Source organism: Anser brachyrhynchus (assembly GCF_964034855.1).
Source record: "Anser brachyrhynchus genome assembly, chromosome: 1".
Classification (NCBI taxonomy): Eukaryota; Metazoa; Chordata; class Aves; order Anseriformes; family Anatidae; genus Anser; species Anser brachyrhynchus.
In genome coordinates, this window is record NC_137694.1 from 122,552,479 (window position 1) to 122,577,831 (window position 25,353).

At 35.3% G+C, this 25,353-nt stretch overlaps 1 protein-coding gene across 9 annotated transcripts in view; it reads left to right on the forward strand.

Annotated features, from left to right (window-relative positions):
• LOC308187861 (cilia- and flagella-associated protein 47-like) overlaps nt 1-25,353 on the forward strand; it is a 307,333-nt gene that overhangs the window by 181,053 nt on the left and 100,927 nt on the right. For all 9 annotated transcript variants that reach the window (XR_013944960.1, XM_080576253.1, XM_080576256.1 and 6 more), the window contains one exon: nt 9,575-9,672. Coding sequence is in view for 8 of the 9 variants with exons in the window: in XM_080576253.1 (XP_080432379.1) it covers nt 9,575-9,672 (98 nt within the window). In the remaining variant the exon portion in view is untranslated. The remainder of the gene's footprint in view (nt 1-9,574; nt 9,673-25,353) is intronic.

Sequence of the window (25,353 nt, forward strand, 5' to 3'; positions counted from 1 at the left end):
GCTTATATTAAATAAGTTGGAAGAAACATTAAATTTATGTTAAAAATGTTAACTATAAATATAACATAGTAGAGAAACTTAAATTGTCAGGAAAAGTGTAGAGAAGAAATGTTAGGTCTTTTTAGTATAACTCTTAGATTTCTAAGGCCCATCAAACTTGAAAAATGAACAATATAAATCATCAAATCTGCTTAATAGCTTGATCTGTTTGAAATTAATTTATATTAAAAAAATCTTTTTTCTACATCTAATAAGACAACTAAATAAATATGATATGTATTTATAGCTGATCTTGTTTCATGAGCAACAACTCTTGTCTTTTACAGATGACTCTAGTGGGGTTACTCATATGTGTTTACATATGGGCAGAAAGAAGTCTAAATTTTCATATTTCCTGTCCTAGCAGGGATCATTTTCATATTGAAAATGATTACCTATTTACATATTGTAGGGGGATTAAGTAAAATGTCTTTTTATATTTATATATTTATATTTTATGTTCTATAAAGTACAGTTTTATACTATGAGAGCAATATTTAGGGTATCCACCTAAATCTTAGAATCATTCAGGTTGGAAAGAACCTCTAAGATCATCTGGTCCAACCTTTAACCTAGTACTGAGAAATCCACCACTAAACCATGCTATGAACTTTTACATCTGCACATTTCTTGAAGGTCTTCATGGATGGTAGCTCAATCACTTTCCTGGGCAGCCTATTCCAATGCCACACAGCCCTTTCAGTGTATGAATTTCTTCTAAAATCCATCCTAAACCTCCCCTGGTGCAACCTGAGGCCATTTCCCCTCATCTTATCACTCGATGCTTGGGAGACGAGCCTGATCCCCACACTCGCCTCCTCTAAGGTAAAAAAAAAAAAAATAATCAGGCAAAGCTCAAAAAAAAAAAAAGATATTTTACAGTGATGCTGTCTGAATTTGAGCTGGCATGAAGGATGCTGGTCCTAACCAGTGGTCCTAACCATTAATGACAGATGCTTGACCATAACTGTCAAGAGTAAAGAGAATCAAGAGAAGACAGTGGACATTAAATGTTTATATAAATGCATTTGTATGTTCAGAATATTTCTGCTTAATCCTATTTGTTGCTGGTGATTTCCCTCTGAAGTGCTGAACAAACTTATTTTTTTTTTGTTTCATGAAATCTGACAAGATTATGACCTGATGGTTGCATGAAGCAGGCTAAGGGTTTTTCTGTCAATGAAACCACAGAATTAGATGATAAAGAAATACAGGCCTGAAGTCAAACCAGATTTATCTCCTAACAAAAGCACTGTGCTCTGGCCCTGAGAAAAGACTTCAAATGCATTAAAATTATCAATGCAAGTTTAGAAATGTAGTTGTGTAAAGTAGGTGTGTATATATGCTTGTGTTTGCAGTGGTATTCTTTGTTTTGAGTCATTGGCAGAGTTGTAAGGATGTCACATTATGAACTGAGATGTCTTAGTGAGGGAAAAGACATCATCTTGGAATATTTTTGTGTTACAATAAACATTTTCTGGGGTAGAGAGCAAAAGTATCTATTTCTAGTGCCAGTTTTTAAATGTGTGTAGAAAACAGAAACAGATATAATATTGGCCTGTGAGTATTTTCTGTTTGGCAGTTCTGATGTTTATAAGAATGTTGTTTAAAAATCTAGACATGGAAAAAAGGCACACTTAAAAGCCACAGTGTAAAACCAAAGCAACAGAAACAAAAACAAAACCACAATGCACACAAAAGCAACAGTTGTAATCAACATCAGATTCCAAAAAGACAGGCTGGGTAATTACAAATTTACATTTTTACTTTGCTACCTGCAATTATATCTAATGTATTTGTTTATACTTCTCCTTTTAAAAAGGGTAACGTCAAGTTGTATGGGAAGGGGTGGCTAGGAGCAGCCATTAAATGCTTACCAGAATGCAACTAGAACTTGCCATGACAATAAACGTTGTCATGACAAATTTCTTGTCAACATAAAATTCCAAAATATTTGACCTGATTTCATCTACCTTGGGACTGGTACCAGATTAAATGAAAGACGTCTGGATTTGTTTCCTAACTAATGTTTGAAGATTGCCCTTTTTAATGCTGGCTCTTGCAGTCTAATGACTTTTAACTTTAGATGTTTTAAGAAGACATTTAGGATCATTTTACATCGCCATAAGCTCTGGCCTGCTAGTTTAGGTGACATAAATGGTGTGTTAAATTGCAATCTCATGATAGGTTCTCTGCATTCAAACACAGGGATTTGGTTAGGGTAGCAAATTCATTGTCAGTGATCAGCAAAATCTACAAATAAGTGGTAAATGTTATTTACGCACTGCTAGCAGGGTGGGAATGGGGGTATGGGGAAAGGAGAGGACTGTCAGTAACCTTGCTAGCCAGCTTCTGAGAGTGACCGATGAAGTCTTAGTTTAATCATTCCCATCCATTGATAGCAAAGCTACCAGGCTCAGTTTTCATCAGATCAACAAGTTAGCAGCATGGCCAAACTGTCTAAAGAAAAGAAGCTCTTACTCTGTTCTACTTTTTCCCTATTCATAATAGAAAATAAAGAAAAAGGCCTATTTCCAGCCACTTTCACCTTGCACCATTTCTGGCATTTATGAAGACTCATCTGCTTCTATTGATTGATGCAAAAGTCTGAATTCTAGGAAATAAACCTTACTGCATCTGTTCACTGAAGCATTTGACAGGTGCAAGAGTACAAGAAATGGGCTTGGACTAAACAAGCACCACTCAGGGGTGAGAAAAACATGGGAGGAAAGAGGGGAATAAATCATCTCCTTTTCAGCATGAGAGATATCTCCATCATTGCCCATGATGTTTCAGCCTTGTTTTCCAAGGTCTACTCCCTGGTAAATAAAAATCTTACGGGAAAAACAAACAAACAAAAGAAAGAATGAAAGAGAAGAATAAAAGTAAGAAGTGCCAAAGCACCTAACCTTCTGCTCTATACATTAGCAAATGAAGTTCTAACAGTAGGCTTATTTTCAGTTGTGCAAATTCTTCACATTTGAAACAGAAACACCATTCTACAAGTTAAGGAAAGTTCAAGAGCAATTGTTGTGACTTTAATCTGCTTATGTATTTTTTTTTTCAGAGAGCTAATGCTTTTGAAGATTTGATAACTTTTGAAGTGACTTCTGAGTATCCCCAAGGTTAAGAACTAGGTTCTATCTTGTAGATTTCCATGGCAAGAGAAGAAATTCACAGTAAAATTAGGCTGTAATACCTTGAGAATGAGTATACTTGAAATAAATTGTCTTTGTGCTAGCCATCCAAATACATTATATGGATAAAGACCTGAGGTGAAACTCATCTATAAAGTCACTATTTTGTATCAGGTTTAAGGCTTAGAGGGAACAAAGCCCCAGGCTTTATATTTTTGACAATGCAAATGCATAACCAAAGCAACCATTCAGCCATGTTTTTACTGAGTATAAACTGACAGAATATCAAAGTTTATACAACTTCAAGGAGTGATACTAAACATTACTTCTAGGAATATATGTTTAGTAAAGAGTTCAGCTGAAAAAATACACTGAAAGATCCTCCTTAAGCAGAGAATTGCCAGGTTGTTTCCATTTGCTAAGAAAAGTGTTTAAATAAAACATTTCATTTAGGGAAGTGCCTGTTGAAGGTGTTGTGTAAATAATAGCATGACCTAAACTATCTAAAAATAATGTAATGTAAAAATAATGTAATGCCATTTAAATATGTGTACAAGATATTCCCTACCAAATACGATAACTTTTTTTACAGAAAGGTAAACCCTCGGCTATGTAGTTCATTTTGGGTTTCAAGAAAAAAAAGCTTGATTTCCTAAAACTGTTATGAGTCAAAAGAGAAATGGATCTAAAGATTCAACGGGATAAAAATGTAAATAGGAATTATGATTTGCTTAACAACAATAACAAAAAAGACACCCTTATAGATCAAGATACTTGTTGTCAAAACAGTAAAGAAAGCAACTTGTCCTAAAAGCTTTGCTTGTGGTGTCAGAGTCAGGAATTAGAGTATTTTTTAAGCAACTTGTATGAAGAACCAATGAATTTGTATGTAAAAGATAGAAGAAAAATGCAAATAGACTGTAACTTCTACATTATGGTAATTACGAAGTACAGAAAACTGATTTGGGAAAGTTAAGATTGCAAAGGAAAAATCTGTCATCAGAAACACTAAAGAAAGCTTTAAGTCTATATGGAAAAAGAGCTCTCAGGAGAAGTATAGATGTATAAGTTGCTGGAAGAGAGCACTGCAATGACAAGTAACAGTAAAGTTCCACAAACCTATTGGTTATGCATTAGGGAAACTGGGAAAGTACTAAGCACATTGGAGACATGCTTCCAGTTGGTCATTTTCTCAGAGATGGAGGATGATACTAAAAAATACCTGTCCTAGGGATAAAAAGTAATTAAGGAATTCTAATACTAAAAGCAGGCATTTTCACCTCATTCTTTTTCTCTCTTCATGGTGAGAACTAGCCATTTCTTCCTGTGCTTTTGTTTCTGTGTCTCAGTCCAGTCTTTTAACTTGCCCTATTAGGCAGCTTAAATTCCTGAGAAGCCTTTGAGGAGAGATCTTAGATTTTTGGAAAACTAGTGTACTACATGAACCAGATGTCCTTTGTTCACATAGCTGGTGACTTCGTCAGAGAATTCAAATAGGTTTGTGTGTTGGGCTTTCTTTTCCTTTTTGTGGTTCTTAATCATTTTCCTTGGAATAGATAAACAAATTCACCATCTGTAATTTCTCAGCTTATCCCAGAGACCTGTCTAAAAATTGGCAGCACATTCGCTGCCTTTTCATTTCTTTGTAACTGAAAGTTACAAAGAATCTAAGCAACGGGTCATGCACTGGCATGAAATCTACCATGCTTTCATACATGAGTTCCTTTTGAAATCTTGGGCAGAGACTCTCTTGCCCATGTGATTTGCTCTTTCTTTATCAGTCTGCTCCAAAAACTTCCTGCCAACACCTCCATTTGGGAGAGTCCCTCTGACTGTTCCCTCTGACTGTTCCCCTCAGGACAAGCTCTAGTGTGGATATGGGAAGCCCCCCAAACTCCACTCCAGTGAGCTCTACTGCAAAGAATTAATTTAGCTTTTTTACTGTAGCCTTATCCTACTTGAGCACTCCTTTTCCACCCTGATCATTCATCAGCCCTTCTGAGTTTGGCAGGCTGCCAGTTTCAGATATGTTTGACAAGATTTTACTAGTAGTTTTTAAAGTCTTAATCAAGCTGTCACTCAAGAATTATTATTTTTTTTTTTTCTTTGCATGAGTGTTTTTGAAGGTTTGGGGGCAGGGATGTGGCCTTATTAATTTTCTGCTTAAATAACAATTTATAGTCTTTTCTATTTCTCTTGTATAGGACATTCATTCTTGAAAGTGTTGGTTTATATTAATAATTAACAGTCCTGCTGTTTAATCAGTTATTATTTCCATCCTTTAAAGTTTTGTTGTTGTTTGTTTTGTTTTGCTTTTAATACTCCATTAATTTAAGATTCAGCTTCTAATACGGTATATTTTAAATTATGTTCATGACACCTGCTAGTTCTTCAGAGTTTTTGGTTACTACTTTTTAATTAATTGGTTTTTAATCATTCTTATTCTTTTTTTCTTTCTGAAATGAAATGTTATAGGGGATTAATCTTTCTGTTTCTTTTCTTTTTTTTTCTTTTTTTTTCTTTTCTTTTCTTTCCCTTTTTTTTTTCCCTTTTCTTTCTTTTCTTCCCTTTCTTTCTTTTTGTTTCTTTCTTTCTTTTCTTTCTACTTCTTATTGTCCCTACAATGGTATTCATTTCGATTTCATCCTGGTACTTAATACAAAGTTGCTGTTCAGTGATAACATCTTAAACCAGACTTTGAATATTTTTCAGATTTAAATAAAAAATAGGTTGATCCAGTTATGGCACCTTGTAACATTTACTCAGGTCTACAGGTAATAACTGTAGTTCCTTATTTATACATTTTCTAGCCTTAGAGATCCTCTAGTTTATGTTACTATACTACAGTATAATGATCTGTAGTCACTGTTACCATCCTCAGTAATATGGTCCTTTCTTTCTAGGTAAGGAAACTTAACCTGCAGGAATTTGGAGATATATGTGATGTCTATTTATTGGAAACAATTTTAACTGTGCTATTCCTCAGCTTATATTATCTGTCTTTCAGATAGTTTTATTGCCTATCATTATCTTTTTTCTTACTGATTATGTCCTTTCCACCAAGTTTCTCATTAGGAGCTAAGTCAACATCATAATTTAAATTCCTGTATTCCAGCTCACACACTGTATTTTCAGACTTATGTTTGTATAGAAGCACATATCACAGAATCATAGAATATCATGAGTTGGAAGGGGCCCATTGATCACTCAGTGATCAATGAAGGATCATTGAGTCCAACTCCTGGCTCTGCACAGGATCACCCAAAAATCAGACCATGTGTCTGAGAGCCTTGTCCAAAGGCTTCTTGAACTCTGTCAGGGTCAGTGCCATGACCACTGCCCTGGGGAGCCTGTCCCAGTGCCCGACCACCCTCTGGGTGCAGACCCTTTCCCTAATCCCCAGCCTGACCCTCCCCTGTCCCAGCCCCATGCCGTTCCCTCGGGTCCTGTCGCTGTCCCCAGAGAGCAGAGCTCAGCGCCTGCCCCTCCGCTCCCCTCGTGAGGGAGCTGCAGGCCGCCATGAGGCCTCCCCTCAGCCTGCTCTGCTCTGGGCTGAACAGACCAAGGGACCTCAGCTGTTCCATACGTCTTGCCCTCTAGGCCCTTCACCATTCTTCTAGCCCTCCTTTGGACACTCTCTAATAGCTTTATTTCCTTATACTGTGGTGCCCAAACCTGTACACAGTACTTGAGGTTAAGGCCTCAGGTAACGGTTTGGTTATCTGCCTTTATAAACCTTGTGTAAATGGAACTTTACTGTCAACATTTTCTTTTGTTGTTTTCTACCTGAATTTTACAGACTTTTGTTGTATCCTACAATTTGACTGCATTCTTAAACAATGTGATATCCCAAGCTGTGGGGTATTTATTTATTTGTTTGTTTGTTTTGTCTTCATTTGAACACTTTTATTTTAGGTTCCAGGTGACAAGTTCTGTTTTGATATAGGGGGATCTTCCCTTCTTGCATAAGTCATCTCTGTTCTGTATTATTATTATTATTTTTTTTTTGTTAAGTGACTAAACTCAGGGTCATGTGCATACCAGAATCCTTTAAGGGATATTCAGAGGGTGTCTTTATCTCATTGATATTCATTTTTATAGACCTTGAAATACTGAATCATAGAATCATAACGGTTGGAAAAGACCTTCAAGATCATCTGATCCAACCATCACTCTACTACCAATAACACCCACTAAACCATGTCCCTCCATGTCCAACCTTTTCTTAAACACCTCTAGGGATGGTGACACCACCACTTGCCTGGGTAACCCGTTTTAATGCCTGACTGCTCTTTCTGAGAAGAAATGTCTCCTAATTTCCAACCCGAACCTCCCCTGGCGCAACTTGAGGTCATTCCCTCTAGTCCTATCACTAGTTACCTGTGAGAAGGGGCCGACCACCAGCTCCTCACATCTTCCTTTCAGGCAGCTGTAGAAACCATTAAGGTCTCCCCTGAGCCTCCTCTTCTCCAGAATAAACAACCCCAATTCACTCAGCCACTCCTCACAGGACTTGTGTTCTGGGACCTTCCCAAGCTTCATAGCCCTTCTCTGGACACGTTCCAGGGCATTGGTATCCTTCTTGTACTGAGGAGCCCAAAGGCCATTCTACAAACTGGAAAACTACAATTCAAAACAGTATTCAAAAACAGTAAATTGTATACTTGTCAAATTAGCCTGAATAAAATAACAGATAAGTTAATTTAGGATAGATAAATTAGAATGGATAAGTTAAGTTAATTTAGGATAGATAAATTAGAATGGATCAGTTAATATAAGTTAATATATCCAGTGAAGATTTAAGGACATTAATGAAATTAAAGCCAAACAGACACAGTTTTGCTAGAAATAAAGTCACATATGGAGAATAAGGAACTGCAACAAGGAAAGCAGTGTCTCTGAGAAGAGCTGGGGTCATAGCAGAAAAGAAAAACAGTTGGAGCTCCCAAGACCAATGTTGTGGTAAAACAGAACTGCTAATGTATACTCTCTAGTGTATAATTCAGAGAAGTGTGAGTAGCAGGATGGAGGTTATTTTCATCTCATGCAATATACAGACGAACTGGAATACTGCAAGCAGTTCTTGTCTATACATTTATAAAAGGTGCTGAACAACATTTTATACTTGCAAAAAATAACTACAGGAAATATTTGTGTTGTGAAGATTGGGTCATATGATGAGAGACTTTGGGCTCAATCTCTTTTGCTTATCTGAACAAGATCAAAGGACTAATTTTATTAACATTCACGAGTATGTTCTAAACACAGGAAAATAACAACTGCTTAATGTTAGGTCTATGAAACCTAGCAGAGAAAGACATTACAAGATCTTTTATCTGGAAGTTGAATGGTTGAATGAAGTTGACTGCTGGTGGTTATCTTCAAATTAAGACTTGAGGTCTATCTGGGAGATACGCTTTAGCAAAACTCATATTACTTGACTGAAATTTTACATAACAATTCTGTGTAACTGAAAACAGAATTTAAGTTCTGTAATATATAAAATATGATATGAATTTATTCTGATTTATTTTTTCTTGATATTATGTAAAATTATAAAAATATTGTCATTATGATATGGACTGCCTTCAGTTCAAGGATCTGGTTATCTTTGCCTCCTACGGCTCCTGGTTGTAAACACTTCCTGGTCCTAGCCTTAATTGTAACATTCATGCATGTTCCAATTATTTAAAGGTTTCTTAATCATCAATATAAGGATAATTTAAAATCTGTTGTTATAACTTCATGAGTGTGTACATGAGATTAATACCGTCTTCTCTGGCTTCATAAATTATCTCCGGACTTCAAAGGGGAGGAGGGAGATAAAAATCCCTGAATGGGGAGCACAGAGCTTTCTTCTCTGAGCTTGTAGTCACTCAGTCTCATAGGACTTGATGCATCTCAGCTTTCGTATATATCATCAGAATTTCCCATCCCTCATTTTTGGACTAGGTAATACAAAGTACTGAAGGGAATGAAATCCTCTAGATTTCTGGCCAGTTTATCTTGCAACTAAATGTGGGATTACAATTATTATTTTTTTCCTTTGTTTGTTTGTTTTTAGCATTGTCTTTGTTGAAGGAAAAAAGTTATAGGTCAGTGATATTTAAAATTCTGAAACAATGTGTTACTCTGGGAAACAAATTTGCCAAAGAGCTGTTTTCTTTCGATTTGTATATGTATGTATTGATTTTGTTATTATTTTGAACCCTGACAAGAAAGGATTAGATAAGGAGATTTGTTGACAGCAATTAAATCAGTTCATGATTTGCTTTGTCTCCATATGAACAATGACTGGCAGTTCTGATAAAAGTCAAAATTTCTCATTGATTTGAATGCTGCTAGAAGTGATCACCTCATGAGATGATTTTTAAAGCATTTTTTTCTTTCATACATAGGAGGAAGTTCTTCAAATTGCAAAGTGTGGTTTTCCTTGAAGATTAACAGCACACCTGCAGCACCTGAAAGAATGATAGATGTAAAATGCAGAGCTCTGGTAAGATTAATTTAAATGCTTAATTTATAAAATTAATAATTTTGAATAAAAAACAAAACAAATAATTGTATTGATGGTCTGGTTGCTATCACAGAGAACTAATCAGTTTTATTAAGTGACCACACACAACCACTTTTTGCATAATAAAGCTCAACAGTTACTAAGACATCATATAAGCTCACTGATATGAACTAAAATTAATGTTTGGAAAAAAAAAAGTGGTTTCTTTAACATATTTGCATAATTATATTTTTCTTCTGCTAGAGTATACTTTTAATTTTGGATCTTAGATAAAGCTGAATTCTATAAAAACTTCAAGCAGTTTACATACTGACCACAGCGGAATAAGTCTCTTTTGGTACCCTCCTTCCTTATGGATGCCAAATGCTCTCATTTAGATATCACTAATCAGTAGAATGTACTTAATCATATTTTTATTGGTAGAGAAATGTATATTTTCATGCTCAAAAATATAAATAAATTGTTAGTAGTTTTTCAAGGATAACTGCATAACAGAAATAGTGTGTTTTAAAGCACTTAAGTATATAAAGATAAAATAACTGTTTTTATTTTCAGAGCTAACATTGTAGTTATATTCTTAAAATGGATATTTACTTTATCATCTAGAAGCCCTGCATTCTTTTTGAATTGTAGGCAGCTAAGAAGTACTAACGTTAATGATGGATGCTGGTGACAAGTTCTATAAATAGAAATGACCGGTAGAGTGTTTTCCTGCAGATTTTTTTTTTTTAAGAAAAAAATGAAAAGTGATGCAAGTACTAGAGTATTACCTCTTCCAGTAACAGATGCTGGGAAGGGAGCAGAGTCTCCTCAGTTGATTTTGCATGTCAGCATCTATTTATGTGGGGAAAAAACACAAAAGAAAGTTAGAAATACAAAAGCTACAATAAGAGTTTGTGATTTGAGACCTCTAAAAGAATAATGTAGGTTTTTGTCACACAGGATCATGCTTTGTCTTGTATTGTTTTCTGATCTGAGACTACTGAGAAAATGGTAAAAGGAAAAGATAAATTTAAATTATATTTTTGACTTCTATTTTAACTCTGCCTCACAATTTTGAATATAATTCAGAATGAAAACTTGCAAAAAACCCACAACACTTATAGTAAAATAAAGCACACTTTTTACATTGGATGGGGCGCTGAAGTTATTGACTCGAATGGGGAGATTTCTAGTGAAAATGAAGGCAGCAAAGAAGTAGCTATACCCCTTCAGATCTCTATGGGAGATCTGGTAAAATAACCCACTTCTCCTGATGAATTTTGAAGATGACAGAAAGATTGTTGACTCGTAATACACATGGTTACTATTACAGAGTGATCTGAATTGACTGGTTAAGTGCCAGGCAGCTCATTTTGGAGCAGGAGCATGTCTCTAATGTAAGTGACTGGGATTATCATAGTTAATGCCTCACTATAGAATGTTAGTGTGACGCTGAGAAAAAGAACGAATACAGTCTGTAACTGCTAAAGAATGCTCAGATACATGCAGAAAGCAAATAACATTGTTGCTACTACTGTTAGAATATTATTCAGAGGTCTGATTCTCATAGGTTAAGAAGTGTGTTGAAAAACTGGAAGAAAATCAAAGGAAATCCATTAAAAGCATTGGGGACTGGAAAAGCAGACCTTGTTATATGAGTATTAAGTATCTCTAGCAGCTTAGTTTACCAAAAAAAAAAAAAAAAAAAAAAAGAGAGAGAGAGAATGAACTCTCATTCTCATGTTGCTGACCAACATGAATGAAGAGCTATTGGACAAAAATTTAAATCTGACAAATATTTAATCTTGAATAGATTGCCCTAGTAATGAGAACAATAAAACATTGAAAGATCTTACTGCTGCAATCATTAGACATTAAAAAGTCTTGTAAAGCTGAGGACTTGAAATTGCTTTAAAAGCTGATAAATTTGTAAAAGGCATAAACACCTGGTACATCTGCTACATCAGCAAGTCAGTTTTAATGAATACATTGATCTCTTTTTTACCCTGAAATCTGTCTTTTTCCTTCCTGACCCTTGGAAAGAAAAAGATTAGCAACATTAAATTTTAAATACTAATGACACTGCATTTGGACAGTGGCTGTAGCTGTATCTTACAGTCAAATATGATACAAACTCATCCTCAGCATGTTGGAAGTATTTTTCCTCACTTATATAAAAACAAAAAACAACAACAACAAAAAAAACAATGTATTGTCCATCCCTGAAACATCAGAAAATGGCTACAGCAGAGGAAAGTGGCAGGACAGTTTTCTGAAATGAGTGAGGTGTATATTAAGGTCTTGTTTGTCTCAATGGTAGACATGCAGTAACAGCCTGCAGACTGGGAGGAAGTCCTCAGGGAGGTGAGGCTGGTGGGCATCCAGGGAAAAATGGGCAGTATGGGATTCTCGTGACACATGGAACCATGAGTGTAATAGACATTAGTAAGACTTTCATGACTTTTTCTTTGCGTGTAGAATCCAGTTTCATGTTTGAGGTTTGGAAATGCTTTAGGCTAACACAGCCTATTGTACTTCATAAAAGAGCATCTATTTGAAATGTAATGGCCGTGATGGGGTGATAGTTCTTATTGTATGAAAAGGGGTGGCAACTTGTGTGTTTGTCAGAGCTCAAGCTGATTTCTCAGCTGTTGATTCAACCCATGGTGTGATTCAGTGCTTAAAAGGTTGATACTGTATTTGAATAATAAACACATTTTCATCTCTTTTTCTTCTTATATGGGTTTCTTCAATTTTACTACCAAGAAAATGGTTTTGAAAAAGAAGAAACTGCCTCATCTTTGGCCCTTACTAGTGCTAATTCTGTTTTATAATGTTGCATTCAGACTTTTTGGGACAGTAAACATCTGCCACTTCTCAGCTTTTCTCCCAGATCATCAGTACTCAATGTATATCCTGTGTTTGAAAAATGCATGGTTCTGCTAGTTTGCAAATATTGATTTTAAAATCAAATATTCATTTAAGATCTCTTCATGGTAATTCCAGATGCCTGTATTTCCAAGCAAAGGCTAGATCATAGTCTATTCCTTCTTTTTCATTGATCTTCAACACTGGTTTATTTCTCATTTTTCTGACCAGGGTCTCTTAGGTCTTTTTCTTCCTCCCTCCCCCTCCCCTCCTCCTCCCCTTTCCCTTTCCCCTCCCCTTCCCCTTCCCCTTTCCTTTTTCCATTTTTCCCTTTCCCCTTCGCTCTCCTCTCTTTTCTTCTCTTATTTTTAATTTGCCAACCTAGTCAGTTCAATACACAATTTTAGATTATATATAAAATCAGTCTAAAATGAATGGGAACATTATGAAACATAGTAGTCACATACAAAAAACACTTGTACTTTCTGGGGAGATACAACACTTTGAAGTCTAGACAACAGATGACAATTAGTCTTGTAAGTTCAGACCTTCATATAATTCCTGAATAACACGGAACTGTCCCAGCCTTAGTATTTATCCTTTAGGTAATTATAGGGAAAGTCGTGGATTGTTCTCCTCCTTTTTTTTTTTTCTTTTTTTTTTTTTCTTGAAGTCTAAAACTCACTGATCTCTCTGAAACCCTCAATTCACCAGACTCTCTGAAAATTCTAGGCAGAGTCCATAGGGAATTCTGTAAGGTAAGGTCTGCAGGTAAGACCAAGGTCTGAACCTACGGATTTGTCTCCAGGTGTTGTCAGAAATAGAAGGCAAGGGAAAAAGCAAGACTGTGTATATATAGTATAATACTTCCATGGCTTTTAAGGGTTTTCAGTTCAGGGTCTTTCTTGAGCTGCCTGGTATATCCTTAAATTTATGTATATGCATTAATATTCTCTTTTGACTTTGAATTTGAAGTGTTTACTGACCATTGTGAGGTGCCATCACCTTCACAATGTGACCATTGTGAAGAGCCATCACCTTCATTTTTAGCTGTGTCCTTTATTTTAATTTGATGCCTCCTAGTTCTTGAAATACAGGAATCATTGAACAGTTAAAACCTATCTACTCTCTCCATGCTACTCATGATTTTGTAGACTTCTATAATATCTCTTCTAAATTATTTTTCTTCAAAGATGAATTGTATGATAAGCTATTCATCCTTATTTATGGTTCCCACTTGGAACTTCATATCTTACTATTGTAGTATTTCTCCAAATGTGATAAGGAAAATAAATGGATAAAACCTGTACAGAAAGGTAGAAAGAAATTTGGATTTTGTCGGTGCTTGTCCTCTAACTGCTTCTTTTGATGCACTTGTAGTGTGACTATCAAAACTGAGCTTTCAAAGCAGTTCTACTAGTTAGCCTTTTTTGTTTCTATTCAGTTGACATAAGTCAAAGTGAAGATGAGAAAATTAAGTGATACCTGAAGATTAGAAATTTAAATCCTTAAAAATTTCCATGCAACATGAAAAAATCAGTTTTCCATCAATTACATTTAAAAGTATCAGGTGAAAAGTAGCAAGAGGTGCTAAATTCCACTAACCTTTTAAAGTGATTTGTAACAGAGCAGTTTCTTAAATCGAAAGTCAATCTGTGACAAACTTTCTTGATGACAGTGCCTGACCATACCAGCTATTCAAATGAAATCTTAGAAGCGGTGTTAGGAAGACGTCATTATTCATTTCACTCTCAAGAATCAAGCAAGCTATCTTGAGTTAGGCCCTGAATTGTCAAGGAGGTAGATTTTTTTCAATGTATTTTAAATGCAGCTTACCTTCTCTTTTTTTTTTTTTTGAGTGATTTGTTTTTTATATATTGTACAATTGAGAAGGTCCACAGCATAGCCAAAAAATATTGAGAAGAGATATTAATTCTCTAATCAATAATGTATCTATATTATGCTTTGATTAAAATGATGGATTAATCAAGATTTCTGATAAATCTCATGTAGTAAGTTGTCTTTAGACATATATGATAACTACTTAAGTACTTGTTGTGATTTGAGCCTGGTAGGCAGCTAAGCACTACACAACTGCTTGCTCACCTCCTGACCCTAGGGGGATGGAAAAAGAGAATCAGAAGGGCAAAAGTTAGAAAACTTGTGGCTTAAAATAAAGACAGCTTAATAAGAAAACAAAGGAAACAAAGGAAAAACAACTTCAAGAAAAAAAAGAGTGATACAAAACACAATCATTTATCACCAGCCAACTTATGGCCAGCCAATCCCAAGCAACGGAAACCTTGACAAACTTCCCTCCAAGTATTTATTGCTGAGCATGATATCATATGGTATGGAATACCCCTTTGGTTAGTTTGGGCAGCTGTCCTGGTTGTGTCATCTCCCAGCTTTCTGTGCATCTCCAGCCTTCTCACTGGAAGGGCAGCATGAGAAACAGAAAAGACCTTGACTCTGTGTAAGCACCACTCAGCAACAAATAAAATCATGATGTTATCAATATGCATCATCTTATCAACACGGTTTCCATCACAAATCCAAACCATAGCCCATACCAGCTACTATGAAGAAAGTTCATTATCCAAGCCCAAGCTAGCACAGTACATTATGCAATTTTTTATCACATGAAAGCATCTTATTTTCCTGCATATATATTGAGTACTTGTGATAAATTTTGTGCTGTCAACCATGTGCAGTTTATTTCATCTGACAATAATGCCAATTTTTAAAATTTCTATGAGTAACTAATGTTTTGACTATAATAGTAAATTGCATCTCTGAAAGAAACAAGACAATGTACTGATTCATTGCATACATCAACCATTATCAGGAGTAGAAATGATTGATGCTGTGAGCCCTATAGCTTGATGATCTGGATATTCTTTCTAATCCAGGCTCTGAACACTCTTAAGTGCATCCATCACCATTACAGAAATGAGAGTGACTTTATTGAAATAAAAGTAGATTAGTCAGATGCAGGTTTATTTTATAAATACCAGGTGTAATAATTGAAATTAGATCAACTAGTGAAGCCTAGAAAGGTTGTAGGGATGCATTCCAGCTGTGAAGGATTCCTGCCCTCCTTGATTGTCAAAGCCTTGTGTATCCTTATGAGCACTTAGATGATGCACCCATAGACGTGATATTATCCAGTGTTGCTAATACTGAAATAACCCACTCAGTCCTGTTGCTGCTTATAACGAACACCTCCAAACTTACCTTACAACTTCATCAGCCACTGCCCTACTTCAAATTCTATTTTTTCACCAACTGTCGTAATGAAAGCAGTCAATCTGAAATCTAAACACTAAATCTGTCTCTTTTTGATGTCCTTTGCCTTTCAGTCCAGCCTGAAAACTCATTCCATTACTTGGCACTGCTGGTCTGTAGAGAACATTTCCCTACAGTCATTAAAAACTCCATTGATTGTACTACTTCCATAAACATTTTCCAGGACAGCACCGTGCTTGAAATTATTTCAGTAAGGAGATTTTGGATTTATGAGGCCACTTGTACCTCATTACCTGTTCCATGGTTTTGAAAAATGCCGCTAAGTTTTGTTTTGTTCTACATGACGTAAGGGAGACTGATGTTGGAGATGTGTCACCTTTGGTCTTTCTCTCCGGTGCAAATTTTAGGCTGCATTTCACTCTGACAAAGTTATCAAGTCAATTAAAAGTCACCTAAATGGTAGTTCACACAAAAGGGAGAAAATATCCTCTGTGATCGTATGCCCAAGAATTTCTTTTTTCTTTCATGAAAGAATTAATGTATTCTTATTCTGTTCTGTCTTGTCAAGACTAGCCTGTGGTAAATAATATCAAAAGCAAGAGAAACAAACCAGCAACAGTAGAGATAGTAGAGGATACAGAAGTGAACTTTTAAATGTATATTTTACTTTAAAAATAATTCTATAATATATTTCAACCATTTTTTTTGCCCTACTAGTGAATTCTACATAGTGTAGGCTTAATTAGAGTGGTGTTTTTTTCTTTCTTTCTTTCCTTTTTTTTTTTTTTTTTCCCCCCTCCAATATCTACCACCCTTTCAAATTCATTCTGAATTTTAGAACTCAGGGCGTGCTTTGCTATCTCACAGATGTTTGCAAGAAAGATTCTGCAGTTTAGCATGTGGAACTAACATTTCTGTTGATCACAAAAATACTGTTCATTTGCCAGTGGCAAAATTGTTCTAGAATTCTAAGAGAAAGCGACAAGTAGCACACAGTTGTTACTATCAATTAGATTTTGAAATGCAACTCAGAAAGCTCAGAACAATTCAATTTGAAACTGGATTGACCTTAGCATGATGTAGCCTACTGTATAAAGAGAGAGGGAGCCATTGTTTGGGCATTCCATATCAAATCCTACTCTGTTCTTTAGAGGGGAGGCTGAGAAGGAAGGGAGGGTGGATAAGAATATGGAATTCCTACTAGTCCCATTTTGGGGTCTACTCTTCGAATTCTTCTCACCCAGTGCCAGAAATGGTTTTCCCTTCTAATATATAAGGTGTATCATCAGAAGTAGCACCCTTGCCATCTCAGTGATGTTTTTCTACTCTGAGGATAGATATATGGGCTCAAGGAATGGTTCCCCTTTTGTTTAATCACTTGAAAGGGACCCACAAGAAATAAGTCATCCGTGTTAGCCTTTCAGTTCATAGGAATAGCATATTTCTGGGGTGGCTCTCCTGATCATTCCCACTTACTGACTTTCATTTATATCACACGCTAATCCAGGAATGCATGGACTGAATCCTTTTTGGGTGAAATTTAACTGGAGAATATTTTCAATGAGCTCACCTAATGTTTTACAACAGTTAATGGGTGCTTACTTTATTGGAGTGAATCAGGACTACTCATAATTAAAAAAAAATAAAATCAGGAAACTGTACTGTATGCATGCTGGGTACTTAGCACAAACTGTTTTGGTCTACATGACTACTCCTTTTTATGCCTCACTACATGCTAATATAGATAAATTTTTGCACCCAGACCTTTGTAAATCTTCGTGCCAAAAGAGACCTCATCATGTTTATTATAACAGGAGTTTGCATATCCTGAGAACTGCATTATGTCAATTGACAAGTATAATGTGGAGGGCTTGTTATAAATACAACCAGTTTTAAAATAGATCCAAATTATAATTTAAATTGTGTGTCTCTTTTATTATTTTTCATTTACTATTTTGATAAGTGTAAAAAGCATATAATTAAGAGTATCTTTTGTAATTATGTAACTTGGCAGTTGACAGGTGACACTCAGTGTATTCATAGCTATAGTGCCTTAATTTTTCATAAATTCTGTACTAAACTGTAATCAGAATATTGTCATACATAGATGATAGTTGGATCATATTCTCAAAAAATGAGTAACCTGAATTATGAACCATGCCTTAAGACTAATTTTTAGAACGTGCTTTCATAACAATTGGTAGCATAAAAAGTAACATTCTGTAAAAGAACCATGGCAACATGTTTTGTGGAAGAAAAACAAATTTGGGAAGGTTGTAATTATTAATTACTCTAACTAAAAGCAGTTTGGAAATAATTCAGACCAGAACATCTTCGTATAGCCTATAAAGTAAGTAGTTGTCAAAAGAAGGGTAAATTATTAGATTTATTAGAATGCTAATGCATTTTTTTTTTATAAATATATAGCAGCTACTAATCCCCTCCTTTCCCTACACATGCATTAATCATTCCTATGATAGCACAGCAGGGATCTGATGCAGATCCCAAGATGACAGCTGAGCTGTCACTAACTACTGTTGAACAAAAATGTAAGGATAGGTCTAAGTAACTAGAGGGATGTTTTATCTATGCCAGATGAGTGGTCATATATATGAATAATAACTGTCAAATGAATAATTTGCTTGTAATTAAACTACTATGTCACTCAGTCCATAACTACTATTGTGGCTGATGTATCAAAACAAGAGCATTTTTTTTTGCTCAATCATTAAACAGACCAAGTCCACAGAGAAAGTTAGTTCTTTCTTCTTTTATCTGTCTGTCTATCTATCTATCTATCTATCTATCTATCTATCTATCTATCTGTTTGCTCACTGATGCTGTCTGGAATAATGATAATATAACTTAGTGAATGAGGTATTAAAAATTTGTCACTGAAAGTAAAACTTAGTATATGAACTCTGTTCCGTGGATATATCTCAGTGTTTCAAATCAGTATAACTTGTGTTAGATTTTCAGCTCAGGACAGAATGTGGATGCATATGCACTCTGTAGGTGTGTTTTTTTTAAATAACAATCAGAGGAATCTCAAAGAGCACAGTGAGAAAACAATTTCTCCAAAAAATGTAGTTGTATTAAGTTTAGATTTTCACACTATGTTTGGAGGCTCTTACAAGTGATGATCTGAGGATTTTTTTGTTTGTTTGTTTGCAGAAATATTACCCCTAAACCTTTCCTGACATTTTTGTGATTTGCCAGGAAAATTAGTACTTCTACTGCTTTTACTGTCTGCAATTAGTGTGAGTTAATGAGTAGTGTGAACTCACTGTTTTCCTTGTGTAATATGAGGAAAAAATGAAGAAGGGATCTCTATTATTCATTCCGTTCCTCTAGCCTTTATCCATCTATGTAATGGGAAGCTGTACCTTTTACTTAAGACTATCTTGGTAGGGATGCTACTAGTCTCACAAAATGTAACAATATCTCTGCTTTCCAAAATATCATTTCTGTCTTCCCATTACCAGGATACTATTTTAAAATGCTGGAGTGAAATTCAAATACCATTTTATAGTGCATGGGTTGAAGCAGCTAGCTTTTCTCCATTTCTGCTTTATTTCTATGGATAGCGTGCACAGCTTGTGAGGCGGCAAATGATAATTAAATGGCATCATTACAATGAGCAAAAAAATCATTCACACATACCAATATTCTCAAACAGCATCTGAATCAGAAATTTCATGTCAGTATATAAAACTAGTTGATTACGGATTTGATTTGAAAACAGATGCCATGCTGAAGCTCAGAGGATGCTATTAACTCAGAAATTACTTGCTTATTACATTATTATGTAATAACTCAGGAATTACTAAATTATTACTTGTTATTCATTTTTAGTTGGCATTTCAACTTTAGACTTGAATATATTTTAGATAAGTAAAACAGATCTTTTCTATTTGAATCAAAGTAAGGAATGACTATAGCTGTGACAGTATGGACATTCCTCTGGCACTTATGTAATCATCCTCTTTCCTAGAAAGGAGGGACCTATGTCTGTTACTGTCTGAAAACTGTTCTTCAGCTTTTTTAGAATGAATCTGTTGTTTGATTTCAATTTCCTTGAAGGAATATGAAAATTATTGCAACTAAAATGTTAAAAGAGAAGCCAAAAACATTCTGAGCATAGAGACTGTGCTAGTTTATTCTCCAGTGCGAGTTATAAAAAAGCTTGTAACTTAAAGTTCAGACAATTGGTTCCCAACAGCAGATATTTTAATTGAAAAAATTCCAGCTAAACTTATTTGAGAGAAAAGTAGATTACAAATTAGTACTATTCATTTCATGTAGAAAGTAATAGCAATTGTTTGTATTAATAAGGCAAATAGAGTAAAGCAAGAAGCTTTCAAATGACAAATTACAATTTGTTCATGAATATTTCTTGCTCGTGATTAGTAATTAAATAACACTTCTAGTTATTTTAAATTGTACATTTGTAATTTCCTTAGTCCTAAATGTAGAGAAAAACCATGTTTTAAAAAATTTACCAATTGATTAAATATCTTCAGCTATTGACAACACTGTAACAATTCAAAACAAAACAAATAACAAAAACAATTTTTTGGTTACTATATTTTATTACAGTATTTACTATGGATTTCTGAATTGGGAACAGTAGTAGAGAGGTTGAATTTAGTCTGATAAGTTTAGGCTCATAGTCTCAGACTGTTTCGAAAAATTGACTTTAAACTTAAGTTTAGCAGTTTGAACTTTGGCTTGCAAATATTATAGTGGCTTTATTCAGACTGTGTGTAGAGGTCGACAAGTACTCAGAATCTTAAGCTTTTTATGTAAAATGCCTAAAAGGATGGCAGTTATTGTGTTGGACACACGTATGATTCAGTGGCTGTCTATTTCATGTAAAAAAGTCTAAGTGTATATTGCTGATTCGCTGGGGCAAGAGAGTTTCTAACCATTCATGTATTTAAAAAATAGCATTGGCTTTCTTGAGAGGAAATATCTAATGTGTGAGCTGCAGGTATTATCTGAACAGTAGAACTAAGCCAGAGGCGAAGGTCTGTTTTGAACAGTGAGTTATGAGTTTCTGCTTTAATAAAACCAAATGCCTGGAAGGGATTGAGTTTGGTTTCTACACAAGTGTGGAGACAATAGTTTAGTCTATTTTCTGCCAAGTCTCTCTCAAGTCCCTGAGAGCCATATGAGTAAGGAAAAGTTGATATTGTAACTTGGAAACATATGCTACCCACCCCCTCTTCCATTAGAGTTCTTGCTGTGATAAAACTTGTCCCACTGTTGCCATTTGCAATAGCTCCCAGATTTGTGCCACTTATACACTGTTTCTGCACTTTTCAGTGATGATTTGAAAAGATCACTGTCGTAATCTTCACACTTAGCAAGATATTTACATGAACATCTAAGAATAGTCAGGGTGCTTCCATTACTGGTTCCAGCTCTTTCCAACTTTCAAGCCTCATTATTTTTGGCAGTCTCTAGAAAAACAAATGCAATAGTCTGTTCTGTGTGATCCATACAGAGCAGATGGTGACTGTAGGATGAATAAAACAATTGAGGAATACAACCTCATTGATATTTACCTACGTTTTAAAACTTCAATCTTGGGATGATACCTTTTACTCTGTAGAGGATATATGATGAAATAATGGCTCACATCCAGATATATGGATATGCAAAATAAAAGTATGTTTCAGGGGCTTGTGATAGTAGTCCTTTCCCTTGCAAGATCATCTGCTAGGTACTCAAAACTGAACACAGGAATACAGAGACATCAGTATTTAAAGTTTTTTACATTTTTACTTGTAAATCCATGGTTCCCTTGTTAAACATTTTCTCTCTTCTACATCCTTCCCATTCTGCCCCATGAAGAGGGAGAGAGACTGCATTCTGGGTGACAGCAGAACTGGCCAAATTGCACACAGAGACCCAGAGAAGTGCAAGAGTGGGCCTTCATTCAGACTGCTCTAATTTTAGCTCCTTCAGAAGATCTAGTAGCAAACATATATAATATATATTTTGGTGTTAATTTTAGTAATAGATATTGCTTGTGATATAGTGAACTTACATTACTTTTTTAGAGAAATGATTCTGATAATACTGAGGGAATGTGTAGAACAGATTGTTAATCTAGTCTCTGAGAACCTCTAATATATCACATATGGAAGACAAATTTAATAATGCAGCATTTCTTTCTGTATGAGAGATTTTTATCTTTAAAGTTTATCTTATCCTTTATGTCACAGTAAGAGAACTGGCTCCCTAGACTGCATGTGTATATATATATATATATAAAAATAAAGTTGGCTTTAGAAAAAAGATTTTCTAGGATTTGGGAAGGCATGAATTTGTCTCTGCCTACACTTGGAGAATTAATGTTGTTCTCAATAGAAACTATGACAATTTCGTTTTTGTTCTAGAATGCTCGATACCTCTACATGTTTCATGCCAGCAATAATTATCATAAAATCACAGAATGGCTTGGGTTGGAAGGGACCTTCAAGATCATCTAGTTCGAACCCCGATGCCACCACTAAATCAGGTTGCCCACGGCCTCATCTAGCCTGGCCTTGAACACCTTCAGGGATGGGGCATCCACAGCTTCTCTGGGCAACCTGTTCCAGTGCCTCACCACCCTCTGAGTGAAGAATTTCCTCCTAACCTCTAATCTAAATCTCCCCTCTTTTAGTTTAAAACCATTCCCCCTTGTCCTATGATTATCTGCACAAGTAAAATGCTGCTCTCCGTCTTTTTTCTAAGCCTCCTTTAAATATTGAAAGGCTGCAATAAGGTCTCCTCAGATCCTTCTCTTCTTCAGGCTGCACTGCCCCAGCTCTCTCAGCCTTTCTTCACAGGAGAGGTGCTCCAGCACTCTGATCATCTTCATGGAATTATGGGGCCAGTCTTTTAAATCACAAAGAAACTTGTTTCCTTACCGATTTCAAATTCTCTTTTTAGACCTACAGAATAAGAATTACTGTAGATGCATGCTCTAAGACAGACAAATTAATTAGTATTTTATCTCTGCTGATTGAGCAACTTGATACTGATTGTGTAGCTGAGATGTAAATTATCTCATCGCCATGGTCATAAAATTAAATAAAATGAAATTCTATCGGAGTTATTTACTAGTTTTAAAAACTAAAGTACCTTTGGATAGCTCATATGTCCATGAGCTGGGAGTAGGAGTACACAGTAGAATATTTGCTTCCAGAGGTGTAACTGGAGTCATTAATGATGTTTAAAGTATGTAGTAATCAGTCATTACTGCTATTATACCATATTATCATTAGGTTCTGATAAGTGGCTGTAAGTATGATTTTGCTGAGTCCTTTTGAAAGTCTTGGAAGCACTGGAATATAAGAAGTATTGTTCACTTCCTTTTGGTCTCTATGAGCTGAGCACACCAGTTTTGAGCTATCTCATAGCTCAGCATTTCACTGATGTAATCTTTGTCATGTTTGTAGTTTCATGCCAGAGGGAGCTTCCTGACCTCACCAAATCAAATTTTCAATACAGGACAGTACGCCCATGGTACAAATACTAGTTTCAACATCTAATATGCTAACTAAATGCTTTTAGAATAATCTCCTAGAATTAATTTTGTTGTTTCATTCACTGATGTCATTATGAACATGCAGAAATCATCAGCACGCACCAAGCCTTCCAAAGCCCGTTGCAATCTATTGGAACTGTGAATTTACAGCACTTGAAAACAAATACATATAGCACTTGAAAACAAATCAGAGACAAGCAGAAAAGAATCGCAGCTGTCCGTTTGTTGTAGCATTATATGGGTGGATACAATTAGCTCAGGAACTAAACTTTGTAGATCTCATATTTTGTTTCATGTTTTGTTTGTTTGTTTGGTTGGTTGGTTGGTTTTCTGTTTTGCTAAGACATTTACAAAGATTTTCTTAAATATTTTCCTGATTGTCATTCACTAGTATCTCTGTGGGTAAGATTTAGTCTAGTTCTGAGAGAAATGATTGTAAAAGACATTCTTTGTTAACTATCAGATATATTAGAAGTTATTTAGAAACTGAAATCATCCTAAAATTTTACATCTCCTGGGCTTCCCTGAAAGAAAAGGTTAGTTACAAATGGTGTTCACTGCTATTTTGAGGGCTGATTTGGGGCAAATGTCTCTGTATATTGCATATTACCTTTACAAGAGACATAACTGATGCTTTGGAAATTCAGTAATAGCTGGTAGCTGCTTTGATTTCATTATCTAAGTGCAGTATATTTCTAACTTAGAAATGTTGCACTTTCTAATGCTTTTATTGAGTGATACTGAGTTTAAGCTATAGAAAGTGGTATTTTGCTCTGGCAATACAGATATGACATAGTATGTGAAGTAGATTGGACATTTTGGAGAAAAGACAGATGTCTCTTTTTGACAGATGAAGCCTGGATTTACTCAAGTGTCAGTCATCCAAAATAGTTCTGTCGAACAAGAACTGCAAAAGCATCTACTGATTTGATTCAAACTGTTCTCCATTATTGGGATTCTAATCTACACCTCATATACTACATGCATCTGCACAGCAAGGTGACCTATAAGAATGATGAATAGGATCTTTACAAAAATCTATCAATTGCTGAGTCATGCTTCCCAAAAATAGTGTTGACAGAATAAATGTAAATTATTTTCCTTTAAAATCCCTTGAAGATAGATTTGGTCCTTTGTTACATTAACACAGTAGCAGATATCTCCTTCTGTATTGGCTGTGCTAATGGGAAAGATTAACCTATTGTTATATGTTTCTGATAGTGCTCTCTAACCCGCTTCAGCATTGAAAAGCCAGGTTCCTTTATACTGTGGCTAGGCCAATGAAGCTGATCACTGAAAGCACCAACTTTTTCACCCTGGTGAAAAGTAGCTGTAATTGATAATTTTTTCATCTCACACTGCTGGATCTGAAAAAGAAATCTGCCTGTGGTCTCAGGAGAATGGAGAATTATTGAGTTTCAGTCTACATGGACTCAGAGGTGGCCTTGATTTCAAAAGTAAAAGAATATTCATTAAGATATAAGGATAGTAATCATTAAGATATAAGCATAGTTATTTGTTTCTCAGTTACGGGAACTTGGGATGTTAATTTGACTTTGAGAAAGTCTGTATCCCCTTGTCAGGCATGTGTTTTATAAGTACATTAATATAACATTTCTCTTGTAATTCATCTCAAGTTGCTGTTACAAATTCTATCTATCTGTACCATATATATATATATATATAAAGCATCAAACAGATGGACAAAACTGGTGTGCATGAAGTCCAGATATGTACATATTTAGTGCATTGGCTTATCTTGTATGTCTTTAAAAGCATTGTAATATATAATTTTGATTTGTTTTTCTCAGGGAGAATATTTCCTTTGGTGGAGCTGAGGACATAACAGAGTCCGAGTCTGTGCTGGTTTGGTTGGGATAGAGTTAATTTTCTTCATCTAGGCTCACATGGTGCTATGGTTTGGATTTGTGATTAAAACCATTTTGATAATGCAACAATGATTTAGCTGTTGCTGGGCAGTGCTTACAAACAGTCAAGGTCTTTTCTGTTTCTCAAGC